This window comes from Opisthorchis viverrini (genome assembly GCF_000715545.1).
Source record: "Opisthorchis viverrini unplaced genomic scaffold opera_v5_22, whole genome shotgun sequence".
Lineage (NCBI taxonomy): Eukaryota > Metazoa > Platyhelminthes > Trematoda > Opisthorchiida > Opisthorchiidae > Opisthorchis > Opisthorchis viverrini.
In genome coordinates, this window is record NW_008751678.1 from 1,955,684 (window position 1) to 1,977,441 (window position 21,758).

The 21,758-nt window shown below is 42.8% G+C and overlaps 1 protein-coding gene across 1 annotated transcript; it reads left to right on the forward strand.

Moving 5' to 3' along the window:
• Window positions 1-11,235: 11,235 nt before the first annotated feature.
• Window positions 11,236-19,829, forward strand: T265_01983 (hypothetical protein; the record flags this gene model as incomplete). The annotated part of the gene is made up of 3 exons (XM_009166121.1): window positions 11,236-11,474; window positions 16,048-16,259; window positions 19,333-19,829. The coding sequence occupies 3 exons, from the start codon at window positions 11,236-11,238 to the stop codon at window positions 19,827-19,829; spliced, it is 948 nt and encodes a 315-aa protein (XP_009164385.1).
• Between the last annotated feature and the right edge of the window lie 1,929 nt (window positions 19,830-21,758).

Below are 21,758 nucleotides of genomic sequence, written 5' to 3' on the forward strand. Positions count from 1 at the left end.
GTGAATCTACCAATGTAATATACGATCGAGAAATGTTTTGCAAGACCACAGCACCTTGCTAAGTGAGGGCCTGAGTACAAATCAGCGAGTGCGTTCCGATAGCCCAGTGCAGTAATACAAGAACTAAACGAACGTCCTTCAATATCAGATAGTGGCTACAGATCTTGTCAAAGTAGCACCAAGTACTGTTGTTCGAAACAACAAAACATTGACCAATCATTAGTATCTTACCAAAGCCTGGACAAACAAACACTAAACAATAGCATGAACTAAACTGCTTACCAAAAGATGGGTGTGTTCTTGTAACACTACAGATTCGATCGCAGACAAATCCACTGCTTCAGGCGATAATTTCCGTGGATACCAGTTCGAATGGTAATGCATTAAGACCTGCCTGAAGTAATGGACTTCAGAACCCAAACATGCATCCCACTAAAGAAACTCGCTGCCAGGCGATTAAAAATGTCCATGACTGAACACCTACTGGAGGTACCCACAACATGGCTTTTATCTGCATGGCACATGGCTACTACAACTCTCCATTCCTGTAAAGACCACAGTTCAGATGAAATCGCCTGTGTTTATTCCCTTTAAAGTTCATCACCGTTGGATCTCTGTAAGAATCCCCACAACTAGTGTGACAAAATTCTCCTTGGGCGGTGGTGCTACGTGAACCGAAAATTGCGCTGGGCGAGTCGACGAGCTACATCGTTGAAGCTGTCGGGCAAAACTAGCGCATCATTCGAAGAGCGAATATGGCCACTGTTTACTCGAACGTCCTGAGGACTTTGTGACATACTCCCATATCTAATGCGTGTTCATTTAATTATTGTATGACTCTAACAAGAGAGAAATACATTCTTTCTTTGGGGCGGGTCATTCAAAATAAATAAAAAAATAATCACCCCAGGAAAGAATAAGAACTGTTCAGATGGGAATGATGTGGAGCTTAAATAATACGGAGGCTGTTGTTGTAGGCTTGTGTTTGGGAGACGTAAACAGTTTTTGTACTGGGATCACATATGTTAGCCAGAATGGACTAAATTTAGAACTTGTCAACGCGTTCGTAACTCTCATCTATTGCCCTTGATAAATACGTTGCTCTACCTGGATCTTTTGCAACGTCAGGACTTTTTCTACGTGACAGCATGCAATGAACAAATCCAAGGGTGATAATATTAATGGTGATGTTTGGAAAACCCCGATAAGTTTCACGCAAAACGAAACAAATGTGACTATCTCGAGAGCTTTGTTTCGTTGCCTACTGTGTTCCACATCCATGGACCGGAATCGCTCAATTGTAGCTCAACTTTTGATTTCAAACGTACTGTCGTCTCTAAAGAAGTTTTTCAGGTGATGTACCGATTCTCGGGAAAGCACTGGTTTGCGTGAACATCAGTACACTCTGTTGCCGAGGCGGTGTCCAACTTGGCCTGTGAGCGCAAAGGCAATCCGTAAAGACACTCAGGCTGAACTGCCAAACAGGACTTGCAAACTAGGACAGACTTTCGATTCTGTACTGGCTGACATTGGGCTTTGTTCTACCGCTTTTTTGTTGTGATTATTAGGCAAGTCACCGAGAAAAAAGTCTAGGTGGAATTATTCGTCGCATTCGAATTCAACTAGGACATAATGTTGACGGAAACTCGGAAACTGCACCTACTTGATAAGCCTCAGGAAAGGTGAAATCGGTCGTTGACTGTTGAAAAGTTTTCAGCAACCTTATGAGTAGCACGCTACGTCTAAATATTTGATGGAGTTTTTAACTCAAACTTACAGGTACTCATAAAAAGATTGGTTGTCATTTCGTTTCCGCGCAGAGTCGCGAAGTTTCTGCAAGCACTATTCCCACAACCAACACCGTCAGTAATTCGATTTGTCCACTTCCGGCCTGGACTCACAGCCACATATAATTACCGATCAAGTGCAACCCTGATTGGCCAAAATTACAGAATGTCAGCAGCAGACTGGACGAAACACCATTGTTTCCACCACATCAATTATCTTTATCATAACTTTGTGTACCACTCTATCAGGCAAGTGATAAGTAAAACATTGAATGTTTCTCGCCGAACTAGTTTTTCACAGCGGTTAAGTTGTAAGGCAGGCTACACCGCACTTTCACCCCATTTGCTTCCATTTTAGTCGTTTCCTCCGAAGAAGTTTCATTCTTGCGGTTTGTGTACCTTGATATTTCCATTCTTGTGAGTCAGTCGAGTATATTCTGAAGAGAGTCCTGCGCTCAGCTCACTGGTCTAAGTCCACCCGTTCGAATGTATCAACCAACTGGCAATTACAATGTCATCACTAAGGAAAAGCAAGATTAGTTATTCCATACAGTGTGTTCATCATTAAAGGGATCAACGACTCTTTATTCATATTTTGACTAATGCGGATATTTTACAGTATTTTCCTCCCTATAAGACATTTAATGCCGTCGTAACTCCGGCAGTGGAATTCTTGAGTAATTGATTATGAAAAATATTTTGTTGAGGACACAATTCATACACCGTTTTTATGCTGTACTATAGACCGAGTGCCAGATGACATCGAAGTCTTTCGACCTCTCGATTGTTAGTTTCTTATTGGTTGAAAGTGGAGTAAAGCTGTTGTAAGACAGGCGCAGCGGTTGACGATATTTATTCATACCTACTTGGCTTTGAGGAAGACGTAGCAACAGGTAGCTACCAGAAAACTAGGGTCTCGTAATACTGGGATATCCTGTGAAATGACAGCTGGTAGTCTATCTAACCCTGTCTGGAGATCCAGGTCAAGCTTTACATTTTTAATAGCTCAATGACGGTAAGTAGGCAGCTTCACAACCGTCGTATTCTTTTTGTTATACGCATGTTTTGGCGTCGTCCAGCTATCCCAATGTTCATACCTGGGATCAAGGCCTTGAATAACATACATGCCAGGCTGGTAAACTGTATCGGTGGAACAAGTCGAGTGGATGACAGTGGTGGTTATCATAATTTACAAAGGCTGAAATTGCACATTTTAGCTGCTAGGAAAAAGGTGTCTCAAAATTACTGGCCTTTTCGCATTGCTAATGTTCTAAAAAATAGTTGCTAGGATAGTGAAGTTCTGTGGATTGTTACACGAACTAACAGTTCTGAAGACATTCGTCAACCCCAAAAATGTGTCCACCCATAAAAGTATGTCGCGTCTGAGACACCTATTCTGTGGTTCTGTTTGTTTTCCAACCCGGACATTTAGTTTGTCTTTGTATGAATAGACCTAATCTGACCGCTATTTCGTTTTGACTTGCGTCGGCAAAACACATTCTCTACACTGGTTTCGGAAGACTTGCGGTTGAAAATATTACTGGTTGATATCAATATATCCTGATTGTGGTTTCATGGTTGTTCACCCGTGCATATACTAGCTGTCATTCAACAAATCCGTAGTTGTTAGATGGGACAAGTGAAAAGCCAACCAATCAACTGGAAGCGACAACAAAAACAGTCCTTATAGAATGTGAGTTCGGACAAGCAAGACAAAGATACTTGTAGGGCTTGAGGGACTGGATTTTGTTGGTATAGTTTCCTGTTGATTTTGCAGAGGCCTATGAAGCGTCATCATTCCCATAGATACTTGAATGGGGTGCCCTAGGAGTGGTGCTTTGTACTAGCTCTCAGAATATTGTATATCAAAATATGAATATCAAAATCAATACTGAATGTCAAAGCATAATCAAGGAATAACATAATTACTACCTCTACAAATAACGAGTTTTGAGGCTTCATCAATATTAGTATTAGTAGTTATTCCTGTAAAGAGGGGAATAGATAGGGAAAATAAAGACATTAGAGAAGAAAAGTTCCTTAAAAAGCGTGTAGCCAGCGTAGACCAATGCCCTCTGCTTGTAAAGACTGGCCACAGGATCTCTTGAGCAGTACATACGTGGACCAACTTGCGACTCAACTTTGCATGACTGATTTAGGCAAACTTTTTCTCCGCTGTTGGTTTAATTCTAGTCGACTAAAATATCAAACCGTACTGGGGAGCGAATTCACATATTAGATAGTGTTTCTGAGATGGAATTTAGAATTCAAAATTCTTTATCGGGGTATCAAGTGTACAAAGTCCGGGATGGTGATACTTGTGACATATCGGAAGTAGGTTGAAAAATGCTGGTGACACCAGGATCATAAGGGCATACGATAAAATGTCTGTGGTCATCTAGTGATGAGAATTCTGCAGAACCGTTTTTATCAAATTTCCACCTGAAAAGGAATAATTTACAGTGTCAGAAATGCCTGTCGGGTTCAGTACACTAAAAAAACGCGTCCTTGGGGCTGTGAATATCAACAGCTTTCCCGCTGGGATTCATCAGTCCCGTCATTAGCTGGACTAGCTGTGACAGTTTGAAGTACTTGTACTCAAATGTATATCTCCATTCCTGAATCAGACAATGGATCAATGATGACTGAAGAAGTCATTTCCAAAAATTGAGGATATTCCGTATGACGCAACTAAAACAAGGTGGACATCAACAAGACAATGGGACTCTGGGTCAAATTACCTCAATGGACTGGACACATCACTAAGTTACGGGTTGTCAAGCCCCCAAAATTGGCTGCGAACGGAGCACCCAAACGTTAGTTGTCCTACTGAAGCCCATCAAGAAAGCATTTTCAACCCACAGCGCAAAGGATAAACATTTCTTACAGTAAATCCATAATTGCGGCTACTTCGCTTGAGATAAGGGTCGATTTCCTGTGCCAGCGTATTCTGGTTCACCCTACTGGCGCAAAAACAGCAACTAACATGATCAGTCAGAATGAATCTGACCATGTGTGGTTCGCACTATTACAGTCAGTTAGGGGGACAATAGGGGGTGAGAAACAGCAGCATGATAACTCTCACGTGATGAGGAAAGCTCATGATTGGCCAATGACAACGGCAGAACCAATGATGACATTGTGATATCTTGACAACGTTAATCCGTCTGATTCGACCAGCGAAATTAACATTCACTCGAGCGTCTAGGAAGGATACGAACAAGAAGGGTCTGAAAGTGAGTTCGCCTGCTCCTATGTTTTCTTGCTTGAGAGAAAACGATTTGCATGATCCTGACGATATGACCTACTTTAGATAGACCTGGTCCTCGTATTTTAACAGAACTTTGCCCATTCATCGTGATGCTTTCAACTTATCTTGAATAAGATTCGAACTTTTCGGTACTCGTTGCTGCATTTACAATCTTGTGCAGAGTTCCATGAACCTGGGGCCGCCAGCCCTTCAGCATTTTATTGGGATCCCGAGAAACCTTTAGCAGTTCCTGTGAAGCAAATATATCCGCATTTGATGGCCCACTTTTAAAAACTCGAAGCGAACAAGAACAATTCGGCACCACATCAAGAGTCTCCGACTGTAGTAACCAATTTTAAGTAGTTACGCTCTTCAACCGAAGGTCATCCACTTGATATGCAAATAGGTCACAATCTGTGACCGACATTGTTAGGAAAAGTCGAGGGAATAAGGCAAATGGGTCCTTCAAGAGTGACAACTGAATGCTTAGGCCAAGTGCCGAAAATCTCCACGTGTATTACGCTTTGGGAGCGGGCAAAATCGCATGGAGTCTTATTACATTATAAGCCCGGACGAACACTATGAATACACCGGGACTGATTACCTGAATGAAACAGCTGGGCACCATATGACTGGAAATTGAAAAGTGCCAAGGAATGACAAATCGGAATCTTGGTCTCACTGGAATGGTTCTCAATAAGTAGTTATCCGTATGAACCATTATAGGCGTGAAAATGTTTACCACAAGTTTGCTGGGTTCTATATTGTGTACATTTAGCTATCAGCCCGCATGTGAGAATTCTTCGGGTGGATACAGTGATCAAGACAGAGGTACTCCTTCGAAATTTTGGCTAGAAAATTGTTCGGTTCACTCTACTAGAGACTGATGCATATGAAAGGACTTGCCTGCCCGTTCGAGGTAGCGACAGATGTATCCAATTGGGCAGACTAAATTTGATGCCAGTGTCAGCACAGTTGAACCCATATAAGTAGAGTTTTGCGTGTCTGAACCCAATTTTACGGATAGGGGAATTCGACTCAGACATTCTTACGTACAAACCGAATATTATATGCAATATCGACCACTCATCACCTTGAGTTAGGCAGTCTAGCAAAACGAACTGTACATCAGAAGATGTGATGTAACTAAGATGGGAGAAATTAGCACGGATCCTCATCTGACCATCGCATGACCTTGGCAGAGTCCACTGGAGGATCAACGGATTGAGTTATGCCTAATCGAAGACTTAGCGGTTGAACTCAACGTCCCCCACCTTTTGCCAGGAGTAAACATGAAAGATGGACAATTGATGATTGATGACCATTCGAAAAATGCGGCTGATATTGTAGTAAGAATGATTAAGACTGTATAAGACTAGTAAATGAGGCCAATTTACACCCACGAAGATAGCAATAATCTAGAGTTCACAGTCACAGAATTCCGCCATAATCTTCTGATCTACGGATGATAGAAAGAATTCTCGCAGACTGTAGTCAGGAAAATATCTTAATATCTCGAATATTGTCCCACAGGAACATGAGAATGCCTGTACGCATTATGTCCAGTGAGGAATACTACAGACAACACCATAAATCCCGCTAAAACAACTCTAGTTTTCAAGTCAGTGTAGAATGCAGTTAAAATACTCATCTTTGGTATCAACCGGTATAACGCGATAACAAATGATGCATGGATAATAGGACTTCTATCTGTGAGAACCGAAGAAATCGATGTGCGGAAAGTTTTCGTTAAATCACGGCGACGACCGAGGAGATGATTCCACAAGTCTTAACAAACGAATCACCCTGACAGAACTTGAAGGTTGGAACAGACAGCGTTCAGCGTTCCTTACTTTGGTTGTATCAGGTGTGGGGATTTCACATCCCGGTGCAGCTAAGGAAGTACATTAGTGGTGAGTTCTGACAAAAAGGAAATGCGAGTTTAGGGACTCCTTGCTTTGGCGTAGACGAAAGAGAGCGAAGTGACAAAAATTTGAGAGCATGAATACGCTGACCTATCCTAATTAATTCGGCCTAAAAATGGATTCCTTCCTAAAGGAAACACAATATTCTGGTTCTACAATCTGCACCATTGAAGCGATTGACAAAGTTACGAAAAAAACGGGGCGGACTTTTCACCTTTCTGTTCCCACTACCTTTCAACAGGGACAAACTTGTTCCAGAAATCGGTAAAGGCATACACACTTCGGTATTGAAGTTGACTTCTGTTTGGCTATGTTAAGCCAGGCAGTTGAAAAGCTAACTGCAGCTAACTCCAGCATAAGGTATAGCTGGAGATTGCCTCCTGTAGCCTTCCCTTGTTAGCCAACCGTGCCTGACTGAGTGCAGACAGATCTTTCCCGTAGCTTTTGGGTTCTTTTACAACAACAGCACTTTGTCTTTCAGGCCTATCTCTTCCAACTTTACCCAGGCAAGTCCTCGCTATCCTGTTAAGGTGAATAGCACGACCTTATCTCGATACCGCCAAATGGTACGATTTCTAGTGACACCAAGACCCGCTGTCATTCATCGGATTACTTGTCGGTGTCCTCTCTAAAATTTGGAAACCTAAGCAACTGCATTCTAGTCATTGCAGCCCACAGGATCGTTGCAGCACTGAAGTCCGACCACCACGAAAAGGTGCCAGCTTTAGATGGGGCTAGACAGTAATAAACTGTCAATAAATACTGCAGCCTATCTACCATAAAACCATGAAAATGGGTGCCTGATAAAGCATAGAATGGGAAAGGACGTAAACAAATAGTTTATTTTCCTTTATGTCTCCAGGGGAAACGAGCAGATAGAAAGTACCTACTCTGTGGAGCGACAAAGAGATAGACCCACCTCAACATCTATCTCAGTAAGACACCATTGTCATCGTCAGTGCATGTTACGAGCCTCAGTCAAAGTGAGCTCACAAAGCAGCGACAGGCAAACTGTAACTAGACAGTCCGACTAAGGTGTATCAGCACATCCTACAGGGAGTTGTGATGTACCGTGTTCTCTAGACTTTCCCACCACGTGCGCGGAAAATCCCAACCAGAAAGGCGGGATGACTACGCAGCGCTCAGTATGAAGATAAAAGCCTTCATTTTGCCGAGTAATGGCCTGTCTCTCGCCAGTCTTTCACCAAAGACACTTTGGGGTTGGAAACTGTATTTTTGGCAGACGGCATGTGGGTATGCCTAGTGCACGTTCCAACTACATTAGCATGATAAGTCACGCTTCTTGCTCTAGTGCTATACATCGCCAAGTACTCGTTTACGCAACAGTTCATTGCGAACACGATGCAGGCAGATAAGGCCTGCTATAGTGTGACGACACAAATGGTCAAGTGTTCGAATCTGCCTCATGTCTTCGGATCGAAGGGACCTAGTTTCACCGCCATAGAGTAAGACTGCTTTTACAGGTATTTTGTAGGCACGGCCTTTTGACATGATAGAAACTCATCTCCGCAAATTCGCAGATGTTGCTGCTAAACTGTTAGGATGTACACCATATTCTGTCACGGTATATTCACAGTCTATCCAGCTGCCCAGAAGCCTCAGAGCTACATAGGGAAGCCCAAAATGTCGGAGTAATACTTTTCACTGTGAAAGTGCAAAACCCATACTTAAACCAGAGGTCACATCTTAAACTCAACTTAGAATGGACCATGCGGATCTAAGGTTTTCAAGTAACAGGGGAACATCTTCCACATAGTCCAAGTCTACTAGTCTTGCTCTAGAAATAATTTCGATACCAAGAGATTCGATTCACTGAATTGTGCATTCCAGGATAAAACCGGTGAAAAAATTGAACAAGAAGGGCCAGAGAACAGCCTTGCCAAGCCCAACTAATCGTAGAAAAACTTCTGAATAGTCTGTTGTAGATGCTTATACGACCACAGTCGTCAGAGTGTAGAGCAGAAAACACAAAATTCAGGAGTATTTGTCTTTGGCCATTTATACATAAACGAACTATTTAAGGGGTCAAAAGTCAAGGAAGGCTGCGGTTATAGGCCGGCGACATGTATGGCACTGCTCAAGCACCTAACGTGATGTGAAGGTTGACTAATAAGCTCTCTATCCGGACGAAACTCTGCTTGCTGCTATCCGATTTACGTTTCACGTGACAGGGTTGGGCATCCTAATATTATTGGAACCAAGAGCCACAATATAATAGGCGCCCGGCTGATACCCTTGGTTAGAACAATGTAGCTTTTTTAGATAAGATTTAGGATCACTGATCAATCCCAGTTTATGGAATGCCTTTCTTCTTGCCACATAAGCTCAAACAATCTAGTTAAGGTAAAACAAAAAGATTCAACACTGTGGTGGGAACTCACCTGGCCCAGCAGCCTGACGACGTTTAAGAGCAGAAAGGCAAAGTAGTAATTTACCAGCTGAGCGAGGATCTGAGCTCAAAGACCAAGACACAAGTTGAGTGGGTGGAATGAAGCCGATGATCAACTAATATGCTGCTGAAAATATTCCGCCGAGCGATCTAAACTAGTTTACATTACATTAGATTTTCGGCAGTATCTTTTGTTAGCTCACTATCATATGGCGTCCTCGGTTCTGTTTCATAGATCGGCTATAACAGTTTCCGTGCATTTTCAACTGCACTTACCTCCTTCATTCCTTTATGTTGCTGGTTTAACGACGCCTCCATATCAACGTAAAACTTCGTATGAACTGACGTCTAACGGGTCACCTATTGAATTTTGTTGTCGTCCCGAGGCTGCGCAACATCTTGCATCAAAAACTGACAGCAATCTTTTCGAGATCTAGTGTATGAGCGATCGAAAGAAACATGCCAAGTTTCCAGCGTCACTTTGACGTCTGTTTTCTCTTTCCGGTTACGATCCTTCTTCTTAATAAACCGCTTTCAAAGAGTTACATAGTATGTCTGCATTCTTTCGTTCATCTTGTGGCTCGGAAGGCTTTGTGATGGCCACATGAAAAGTCCGCTTCTTAGGTTTATCCCGAAATTTCAGTGGAAATCTGGGTCAAATGATGGTATCATCCGAATCACTGTGTATTCCAGACTGATCGGGAGTCAAATGTTGAGCCTCGCCACCAGTGAAGGATTTAACTTCATGACTGTACAGCAGCAGAGTGATGTCAGATAGCACAACGGTGACCACTGAGTCTAAACAGCACTGCTGAGGAAAAACTGCTGATCATCACAGAAATGTAAAACACGTTCACCGTTAGTACTATGCCATAGGTCTAAAGCGAACTTGCCACAAGGTCACGACGCAGCTGAACGGAATCACCGTGCTTGAACATTAAAAGGTGAGATTGGCGCTATAGATGAACTCCTCTTGGTGGCTGAGCAGGTGGATGCTTCTCGACAGAAATATCTTTCATAGAATCAGAGCTAGATTTTGTTGGAGCACAGGCAGAAACTAAGAAGAAATGGCGATCACTATTTCAGCGGTTGCTAGTCCGTACGGGGAAGGACAGATGAAAGACACTGAGGAAACTATTTTCCAGGTATCTAATCAGTCAAGCAGGTCTCCTCTCGGGAGCTGGCAGCCACAACAACACCAGCGCAATCAGCCGCCTCAGCTGAGAGAGCACTCAAAGTTCACATTCAACACCTTCTGACCAGTGAACGTGTCATCAAGTACCTTACTTGGATCCTGTATTCGGTTTTCAAAAATTCAGCGAAATCAATCGATAATGTGTCAAGGGTTTGTATGTCAATTTGTTCAAGTATTCCAATCTAGAGACTAGCTTGCGACTCCAACGTGCTTGTGTACTGTTTCTCCAAACATGTTCACTCATAACTTAATTTTCATTAGAATCTTTTCGACTCTCTCCAACCTAGGTTAAATGTGGTCCAGTGTTTTCAGGCCCAAAAGAAACTTCAAGTGATTCTCGGAAACTGGTGGGTAGACATTCTGAACTGCACTTGACTAGTTTTGTGACTAGGGGTCTACAAAAATAACATATTTCACTGGATTGAACCTGTCAAAATTCACCCGAAATGCTCCAATACGTGAACTTCATTGGTGTCTATCGATTAGTGTGCTTAGTTCTGAGGTTTATCTAAACCAGCTATGAAAATGGTTCAACATGAGCTCATCTCACCATCAACTGAATATTGTCTTTTTCGCTGTTGTGGAAGGCGAGAAAAGCTACTCACTGCCGGATTTTCTGGATTTTCTCCTTCGTTCTTCCGCATACTGTAGAATATTAAGTAGCGAGTATGAGAATCAACCACCGGCTTCTATTCGGGACGCTTCTTCGGCTGGAAAGAACGGGAATAGAATACATCAAGTCGATTGGGAAAATGTATCACTGCGGTCTTTTCGAAGTGGTTCAAGGCTACAAAATTCACTATATGCGTGCGGGTTCCGGAGCACACAATCTGCTTCTCTTCCCAGGTCCAATGGGCAGCGTGATAACCGACTACTCCCTATTTCTGGACAGATTAGACAAGAAAACGTGAGTTACAGACTGTGTTACAAGAATGTAACAGGATCATGAACTGTTTTGGTTTTTAATTTGCCTGCTTTACTCTTTGACCTTAGTTGACGACTGGAACAGATGGTGAATAAGAAGTTGAGTGGCACTTAGAGTCCTCGGCTGTCAACCTGAGCAGACGTCTTCTGCGTTCAAACCAGCGTCTTCCTGAGTTTCCCGTCGTTTTTTCTATAAAAATGAAGCAAATATGAGGGAGCAGACGGGTTCCTACTGTTGGTCCAACAACTGGCCTTAGATGAATAGGTCGGCCTTAACACCGATGGTAAGCTCGTTAGTTCACATGATGAAATTAAATGACATAGGACAGGATACCGTGTGGGATCCAGTCTCGAAGTATAACCTCAGTAACAGTTACCTGGAACTTCCTCGTGAAATCCAAATTCTTGTGGAACACAGCAGATTTCCACCACCAAGTTGAGCATTGGTTTTGGTAGAAAAAATTCAATGTTAGTCTATCAGGCTTGCCTTGATCATGCCTGTTCGAAAAATAGTGAGTGGTTGGATAGTGAGTGGGGTTGGATGAGTTATATTCGCCCCTTATTCGTTCGACTGAGAAAAATTCTAAGTCTGGAAGTTCCTCCATCGAAGGCTGGAGGTTTGGTGTCAGACATTTGTTTCGGTCATTGGGTTTCTGGTTCAAAGGAATAAAGTGCTTCAAAAGTCCTGGGTAATTTGCCTTCGTTGAATGAAGCCACAGCAAACTCAGGATGAATCGCAAGTGTTTCTATGACTACAGCGCTAGTCTGAACCATTGCTGGAGTTGATCGAAAAGCAAGCGTCCTATCGGTTCTGCAATGTGAGACCGCCGCAGCTGCGAATGAACTGGATCATGCAGTTAGTGGTGTAATATACTTGGTGACAAAGGTATTAGCTTCTCTATGCTTGGATCCTTATTTGTCCAGCGTGATGAGTTCACCATTTCCTAATGAGCATACTGTATTTATTGTCGAAAAACGTATCATTTTTAATACTTGTGGCTTTTGGCTCCGTTGACCTCAACTAGCTTTTCAGAAAATCGATTTGGGTAGTTGTTTTCAGCAGTACACTTGAGAGTTGTTGTATTTTCTTAGTCAGTGTATCAGGCGTACGACTTTGTTTGGTTGTTTGATGAACGATGCGAATTAGAGGTTGCCTGATTTCCGAAAATTCCCATTTAGAATGGGGATAGACATGAACTTATGGAAGTGGTTTCACAAGAGGCTTTCTAAACCATACAATTTTAAAGGCTAGCATATCGATATTGAAGAAAATATGGTGAGCAAAACTGTCAAAGAAAGGAAAAGAGGTGGGGTTGGTTGTCTGTCTTCAAACATCAACTTGAAGTCAGGAATGGGAAGCTCTGGGGTTTTTAGTATAGGTTTTGTTGTTTGGGCTCAGTACCGGGCGTATGTGCTACCGCGGACCAAGGTAGTTCATTCACGAGATTGAAGCCTTTTTATAGATGAATTATCAGACCAAAGTATCGGTTGGTGATAGCCTTAGTCACTGAAACCATGAGACGCCTCCCCGACCTTCGTTGACTTGAAGTGCCAGGTAGTCGATGCAGAAACATTTACTGGGCACCGCGCCACGTTTGCTGTCCGCTAGGTGCTGCAACAAAGAGCTGGGTACTGTTCCCACAGAACCAGAAGCAAACCAATGTGGATTGTGTTGGAATATTCTTCCACGTAGTTGCGTCGTCGTTCGACCAATCCATTATGCTGTACAGCATCAGTATCAGGAGAAAAGTGATGTATTTTTGGCGTGAATAGATACTTTGTCTTGTGAACTAGATGTGTTGTGATAAGGGCAACTCTGCTCGGACTGGTGTAGGCCTGTTGCTCAGTAGATCGCAAGTGTATCACCATTAGACGAAGGACACTTGTTTTTTACTAGCGTTTTACCTTAAGAGTCGTGATGGTAGCCCATAAAATTATTGAAAAACGTGTGGTTTCCCAAGGCGCAGACTAGCACGTTTGACAGAAGATTATTTACTATGTTGGTAAGGCTGTGGATAAGGTTGCGTTTCTATCCTCATATGTTAATTGTGTTGAAATATGCAGACCATGTGAGCGTTCTGTACACAGAACGTCCCAGAGCACGATCACAATGCTGTTTCAGACCAAAATCTGGAAGGTGAAAAGAAATATTATCAAGTAGATTTGCGGGTGATCTTGCATTGTTAGAGACGAGAGAAAACTTGCTATTTGATTAACTTCGGTCCCATATCAGACCATTACTATTTTCACAAAGCACCTGAATGCCGTCACGAATTTGCCATGGCTTTATTTAGTGAAGCATGTGGAAGGGACCATTAGTTTTTCGGGTTTAAGTGAACCTTCCAGCACCTGCAAAATTTTCTCATGGCATGAACGAATACCTCGCACTGAGGAAGTTGCAAATTTGGAACTTCCTTCAGTCGGAGGAATAAGTCACAAACGCAATTCATAGAAATCCAAGGATCACAACCTCTTGGACAGGTACGCTCAAAGCAAAGCTGATAGACTGCCACAGGATTTTTGGTCAACACCATCGGACTAATTGGTGAAAATTCGTATTTTCGTGTAATATGAACCAACCTAGATCATTTAAAAACGACTGGATTCGAGTGGCTGGGTTTCTGATCACCAAACCGCGATACGTTAACGGTAAGTATGTCTTTTTGGAGTGCTTGACTTACTCTGGACAACGTTATTCTCCCAACAAATCCTTGTTTAACACAAAAACACACGCAATGGTGAGAAGCACAGATCATTCAATAAATGATCTGAACTAGTTTGCTGTCATATCGAGAGCTCCATCTTCTCCCCTTTGTCGGTTTGTTTTGACCAATAGACTGGTTCCCATAGTTTTTGCTAACCTTCACAACAGAGTGGCTTGAGAGGACCCTTCCGAGGACATGCTCCCATATCCTGCTTTGTCCTTACTTTTAACTTGCCACGAAAAAACTGAAGTTATGACAATAGCCTTTCCATCCGATAGACAGCTCGTGACATAGATCCACCAGAATATATTTAGAAATAGAAGCTGGTTCTCATTTTCACGTTCACACGAAAAAAACTGGGACAGCATTAATTCAAAGAAGGAAAGCAAGTTTTCAATCTAATTTCTGGTCACGTTAAACAACAACCGATAATCTATCATACACAAACTGAGTATAAATCCCTACCTGGTGAGACCTTCTGGATTTCAGAGTAGGGGTTGTGTTTACGTTCTATCGCAGAAGTATCCTCTAACGTGAGTTCTAAAGTATTCCTCATAGTTGTGTCATCGGTTTTTCGGCAGCCAATCATTCGACCGACGATGCAGCGGCGCATCCGAGTGACGTCTGTTCCGGAACAGTTCCGGCTCAGTAAAACTAGTTTCTTCAAAATGGCACGGGTAACTTTGGTGATAACTTTGGTAGATAAGGACCGAACACTAACTGAAGGTAAAGCTAAATTAGGAACGTCACTTCTGTCTAGAAATGCGAAAAGCTTACAAGTATTTCTCAAACAGGGTTCTATGAGTGTTATTGTCACGAGCTTAGGCGAATCTAACATAATGCCAGCAAAGTTACAATACGGGTCAACCGTTCTTTGAAGAGAATACAGACAATAAGTGAGCTGAGTTAAAATCAGTAGAATTCAGCTGGCAGAGGCAACACTGAAACGGAGGAATCCACAGCTTGCAGGCAATCACTTTTTCCATGAAAAGCGCCACATTGGGACACCTAATCGGTGCACACAAGTTTTCCAAAATGAATAGGTTCGTATTCGTATTGTTCAGCATAATGTTTCGCTTCGTCTGAGATCAAGCAGTGTTTCTATCTGCTCTCTAGTTGGAGGGCATCCATCGCATATTAGTGAGAATCGCAGCTTGTTACCATTGAGTATTGACCTTCGCTTGTTTCGTGTGTAAACTCTAGAAGCCGATCGCACAGATTTCTAAATTCCACGTCAATATATGTTAGGCTCGGTTTATTGGTTTGGACTTTGATGTTAGGGCTTAAAGACAGCGCTCCAGGTTGGGGTCAATCAGGGCAGATTCCGATCCTTCTCGTGATTTTTCAGGCTTGACGGGAGTTCACACTTACTTTCGACCTTTAGCTAATCGAAGTTATTTAGAACGGCATGATCCTTTGCTCCAGTCTTCTTTAATATGTCCGTGTTAAGTAACAGAGTGATAAAGTGTCCATAAGTGGCAAAATTTTCCTACGCGTTTCGATAAACGGGATAAGTTGGGCCCTCTGTCCTTCTGTAGGGGAAAGAGTGGGTTTTCCACTTTTTTTTATGTAACCAGCTAAGATAAAAAATCTTCCTGAAAAGTTCGGGGAAAAGCACAGTCAGAACCAACCGGTTTTTTTGCTGCAAAGGTGGGTCTCCACTTGGGAATGCAAACTATTGTTGAGCTGATTTACTTGACCATACCATGAAGAAAGTATTGTTGCGAGATAAGAACACTTAGTGCACTGCTTGTATCAGCATAAAATACAAGGATGTTTCTTATGCTTCACGCAGTTAGATATGCTACATGAAATTCCTCAGCAACTTATATGTAAATATGTTGATTTCAGTTTTACTGCAATTGGCTGGGATCCACCAGGCCAAGGAGGAAGTATACCTCCAACAGAGCGGTCGTGGTTGCAACAACCAGGGCGTCTTCAAGAGGATGCTCACTTGGCGCTTAGGCTGATGCGTCATCTGAATTTGGTGCCCTTCTCTCTCTTGGGTTGGGCTGAGGGGGCAATTACAGCCTTGATCACTGTGGCAAACTGCGAACCCAAAGGTAAGTTAGTCTGGTGTTGAAACCTTTTGCGATACCGTGAATTGTCCTTTAACTACCTCTCAACCCGAAGGGGTCCCGGCATTACCATATGTTCGCTGTTTACATACAGCAAACTTATATTTGGCAACTGTTAATAGCTACATTGTTCTCTGCAGAAGCGCTCAATCCGAGCACAGTCTCTCTGGAGAAATAGAGAGAGAAAATACTGTCAGGTTGGATAAGATAAATTGAGATGTCACGGGTGAATACGCACCACACACCTTTGTGTTCACAACTCGCGCATTATTACATGAGTGTATGGTATCTCCAGTTTCTCTCTTGGTGTCAGGTATGCTGAAATCTTTGTACGAGTTAAGTTTGCAAACTATTTTCTCCCTACGCTTGAGATATACTGGTCTGGCAGACGGGTCACTATCCATCGGAATTGCGGGTCGATTCCCGCAAGTAAAAACAAACACGGCAGAAGCCATTAGAAGAGATGAAATCACGATAATCAGTTTGCAACGAGACGCTGCTATCCACCACGTCATATGGGTTTCTTCAGAAAGCGGCTCAACATTAGCTGATCAACTCCTTAGATGAAAACCGCGCTCATGGAAAAGAATTCATGATGACGCATAAGTGGCGCTCAGCACTGGAGGTCAGTGTATCCTTACGCGAAACTGACTCGACTACTATGTGGGTATTGTATTTCCTTTTTGTTTGTCTCTCAGGTTTCGAGTTCACAGACATCAAGGCTCCCGGTGTAGATACATAATATTGGCTTTATCACAAGGAACTAGTGCATCAGACTGAACTTGACTGGGTAGCACACGCAAGTATGAAGTACGTTAAGTCCTCACTGCATGGAATTCATTTTAACCCAACCATGACTCATTTTAGGGAGAAAACACGGATCCTATGAATTCCTTCTATGCCACTACACGAGGTCAAGTTTCCGAAGCGGAACACTCCCATCATCGCAGGTGATTAGAATAATAACGCAGACCCCTCGGACAACAATACAACACTGGCATCAGTCAGCAATGAGATGATAGTGAACGGCTTCGTACTATTGTCAGCTACCATCTATTGAGGGTTACCAAACCACCATAGGAAACATTTACGGACTTGTTTGCACAATCAACATAAGCAAGATATTCAGATGGACACAGTGTAGCCCCGGGGTAAACCGAAACCAGTGTGCAAATGATAGTACTTGGCGGGTTTACTGACTTGGTTTCCAAATGATGAGTGAACAGCATACCGCCTAGACTAATTAATAGGGTTATGCTGGTGGTCCTCCCCTCGAACACCACCGACCTTTCCGACACATGGAGATTGGAAATGCTTGTTGTACTCGTTGCACTCTTGTCAACGTCCGGCCGACGATCAACCTGAATCAACTCCGGAAATCCTAAATCTTCAGAAAGATAAACATGACCCCAATCGGTTTTCCGGAAAATTCAAGCTTTCAGTGAGAAGCTACTTATTCGAAGTTAGTCGAGTAAACCATAGCTGATTATCAGTAAGCCCGTGCTATCCCGAAAGTATCTGCATAGTAAAAATGGGTATTGTCTCTCGAAGACAGAAGAACGGGTGCTCCCAAAAGACAATACGATTGTCTAGTATCACTATGGGCATCCATTCATAAATTAAACAAGTCGGTGTTTCAAGAAGGACCGAGATCAATACCAGACGGGCGTTCGTTTCCAGATCCTCCTGTCAAGCCGAAATTCATTGACGGATGGCCGCACAGAACAGACGGTGCCACATATGGTTCGCACTGAACCACGTTTACAATCCTTTGGATACTTTTTATCTGGTGTAAACTGGACGAAATAAGACCTAATGATCATCGCGTAAAACAGAAAACTCCGATAATATTGGTTGTTGTGGTAAGCCGTCCTGACTAATTTGTTCCGCCTTAGACAAGCTTCAAGTGATGGAACCTCTTATGGGATGTGACCGGTCAGTTTACACCCGAATAAGACATACCCAGGTGGACCAATGATTTCACTCACTAGCTAAACCAACAAACAACTGCAAAAAACAACCATTCAGGACGGCAGCAATTCTTGTGATGTGATTCACTGTAAGAAGATAAGACAGATGAGGTTATCAAGAATTTAAAAAATCAAGTCATTGAAAAGATGGGATACGCTCTCAGCTGTATCGCCACATTACAAGCTTCGTTGCGTTATATTCTTATATATACTTTTATACTTATATAATATATATATATATACTTATTTTGACAAACGGAATAAGTCTTATTACTTACCATCTAACAGAAGGGTCTACAAGAACCAAGGTGGGTCAGACTATCCATCGTGTTATCTCCAGACCACTTCTCAAACGTTGGGGACACGCACACATGGTCAAATCAAGGTGGTTCCTAAGGTATTCTGACCCCATGGAACCCCTGATACTAATACAGAGAACTCATTTGAGCTCGGTTTCTAAAATTCTATGGGACGTTTGAGTTCTTTGACAATTATTTTTGTAGGAGATAGTGCAAACAGATCTTTGAAACTGGTTGCCCCCATAAATGCCATTGCTCGAAAGCTCATGTATACGAACAGTAACAAGAACATTCACCGCAACAATCGTAAGAAGGCGTGGTTATCCATCACCGGCTGTTGGCTTTCGTTATGCAGTGGCTTGGGCGATGCAATCGGCGTCCTGTGGCCACCCAGGAGTTTACATCTTTGTTGAATACGCCGGCGACATTTCGCAAATAGAGGAAGATCCCAGTGGCCCTCGATCACATCAGTTATATGCTGGCTTTGTCGTCTTGCAAATCAACCTCAAAAGCACGGAACCCTTTAGAACACACACAAACCCCAAAATATTTTTCTCAACCGCTAGTGAACTGCCTGTGCGTGCCACCGCTTTTACGTGTGTCTAGCTGAACAATGATGAGTAATATAGAGGGAAGCAACGACTACGGAAGATATGTTCTAGGTGCTATCTGGTATCCCCAACTATTTAGTGAAATTTGCACGTTTCGCTTTCCGCTAAGGTTTAAGGCCAGTAAACGCTTATTACAAAACGAAGTAAAATGATATGTCTTTTTTTTACTGTTTACTAGAATTTCGCAAACTTGTTCTTTGGGCACATGAAGGAGCAATACCATGTGTAAAGGCTAACTTGATAGATCAGACTCAGGACCCTCATGCCTGGCCTTTAACATGCCGTGCGCCGTTGGAAGCGATGTACGATTCGAATTACCTCGCTGAGAACTGGACGCACTACACCTTGGCAAAAAATTTGGGCTATTTCTGGCGCGAGCTTGGCGATCCTGTGATTAAACGTCAACTGACAGAACAGTTTAGCACGAACAGCGGGCCATTGCTTCTTCTAATGCGTGCTCCCGGAAGGCTGAACGCTGAAGACTGGCTCACCTACATTCTTGCGCAAATGGACAATGTAAGAATCATCAATTGGATGAATCATGAAGAGGTCATTAGTTCCACTGAAAAATATACTTGCTGGGGGCCTCACCGAGCTGATCCAGATGAATTTCAAGCAATTGCAGAGCATTTTCTTCGATGTGGGCAGGTAAAAGAACCCTTGGAAAAATTGTAGACCCTTCTTCCTCCCTACTGTTTTTCTAATAGGACGGGACCGAAAGGTTTGAACAATCGGTTGCTTGGGTGCTCAGAAAGTTTATAAATCAGACGAACCATATATAGGTGTGGCATACTTTGTTCATGCTTTTAGTAGTAGTACGCTTTCATAGAAACCCCGTTCTGTCCGTCTTCCTGTGCACCACGTTCTTATCGGACATGAATGATTATTGTTTTGTTATCATGTTACTTCTGCGAAATCAGGAGTGTCCCCAATAAATAGCATCTCTTTATACGAGTCCTTTTCTGTTATGTAGTTTCTTTGTCATCAAAATAAATAAACATTCTCCATAAAGGTCAACTGTTTATGAACAGCAACACAAAGTACACAATTCAGAACAAATGCGCTCTAATGTCCTAATTTTACTGGTGATAGCTCCATGCGGACTGACCGTTTACAAATACGTTTCTGGGACGCCGATCAAGGGTACGGCGGAACTGGTACTATATATCCACCACTATCAAGCTATTTTCAACCTTAGAAAAGCGCCTATCAGAGTATAGATTAATGTACAACTCATCAGTGAAAACGGCTGACTGCCGAAGCAGCTGGCGGAAATGTCGGATGACTGATAGTGTTTAGTTATCTGTTTAGTATAAACTCGGGGTAATTAACAAAATGCGAGTTTATTCTCTTCCACTAGATGGCGCAAAAGCTGTAGATCGTGAATGTAGTTGCCTCGATGAAGCTCCGCTGGTTAGTCAATGACTAGCGATGAATGTCAGCTGAATGTCTACACCAAACGGAGCGGACAAATAATAACCATTATCAGTTGGTACCCACACAGCCGTGGCTTACGGTTCCCTCAATCAATGTCCGAAACCTCCCTCCAGTTGATAGCCACTAAAATCGAACGAAACTTCCCTCCCGCGATCTAACTTTGTACCGGAAATTAATAGTTAACGGGCAAAGTGGAATGATTTGCATTACTATGTAACCGACCCTATCAAAAGATAAAACAGAAATTTCAAGAAAATGGCATGAAGCCAAAAAGAGGTAGGACATGAGTGAAATAAAACTATCGAATGATCCGGTGATACCGTCACACCCAGCGAGATTTCATATGATTCATTTCGCCCTAAAACCTCTTTAGAGTACTTCGCATGTACTTTAATGCTTGGATTGCATTTTGACCAATGACTCTGCATACCCACCTCGAAGTGGCCGCCAATCCAGTATTTGGACCAGATTTTCGTAACTCTGTGCAACAGGTATTTTCAGGTTTGGGGACATGTGATAGTAAACGGAGCCCTCCAAGAGCTTCTGTCCACCAAGTGGTGTTCGACAAGCATGCCCATTCTCCCCAGTCCTATTAAATTTCGTGAACGACAAGACAATGAGGCGATGTTCAAAGGTTTTCAAAACTCAGGTGTTCAAAAAGCTGCAAACGAAGACTTTGTGTTCGTTCCGAGCATCATTTTCTGGTTGTACGACAAGGCATATGTCGGACAGAATGCGAGAACACAATCCCGTGTCCCTGAATGGAAGAAACCGGGCTCAATTGCAATTGCATCACATTAAGCCGAAACCAGCCATAATGTCATCAACAAAGAGCAAGCCTCCGCTTCCATACACCGGGTACATCAGAACTGATCACGACTGATACGATCCAGATTACTGTGGACCGCAGAGGCGATTGCTGGACCCACAACTTTGCGTCCAAAAGGAACTTGTGAGGCCTCTGGACTTGAAGTGGCCTGCGAAAAATCCGGTCCCAAAAGCCTGTCTGTTATTGAAGTCACTTACTCGATTCCGTGGCCAATTGACCTACGCCTCGTTTAACCCCTTCCTTTGATTTTTATCTCTCTAAAGTGTGCGTACCACCCTTTTCACGTGGTTTTTGGTACCATATAAGTTCGTGATGTATTAACCAAGAGGAACAATCAC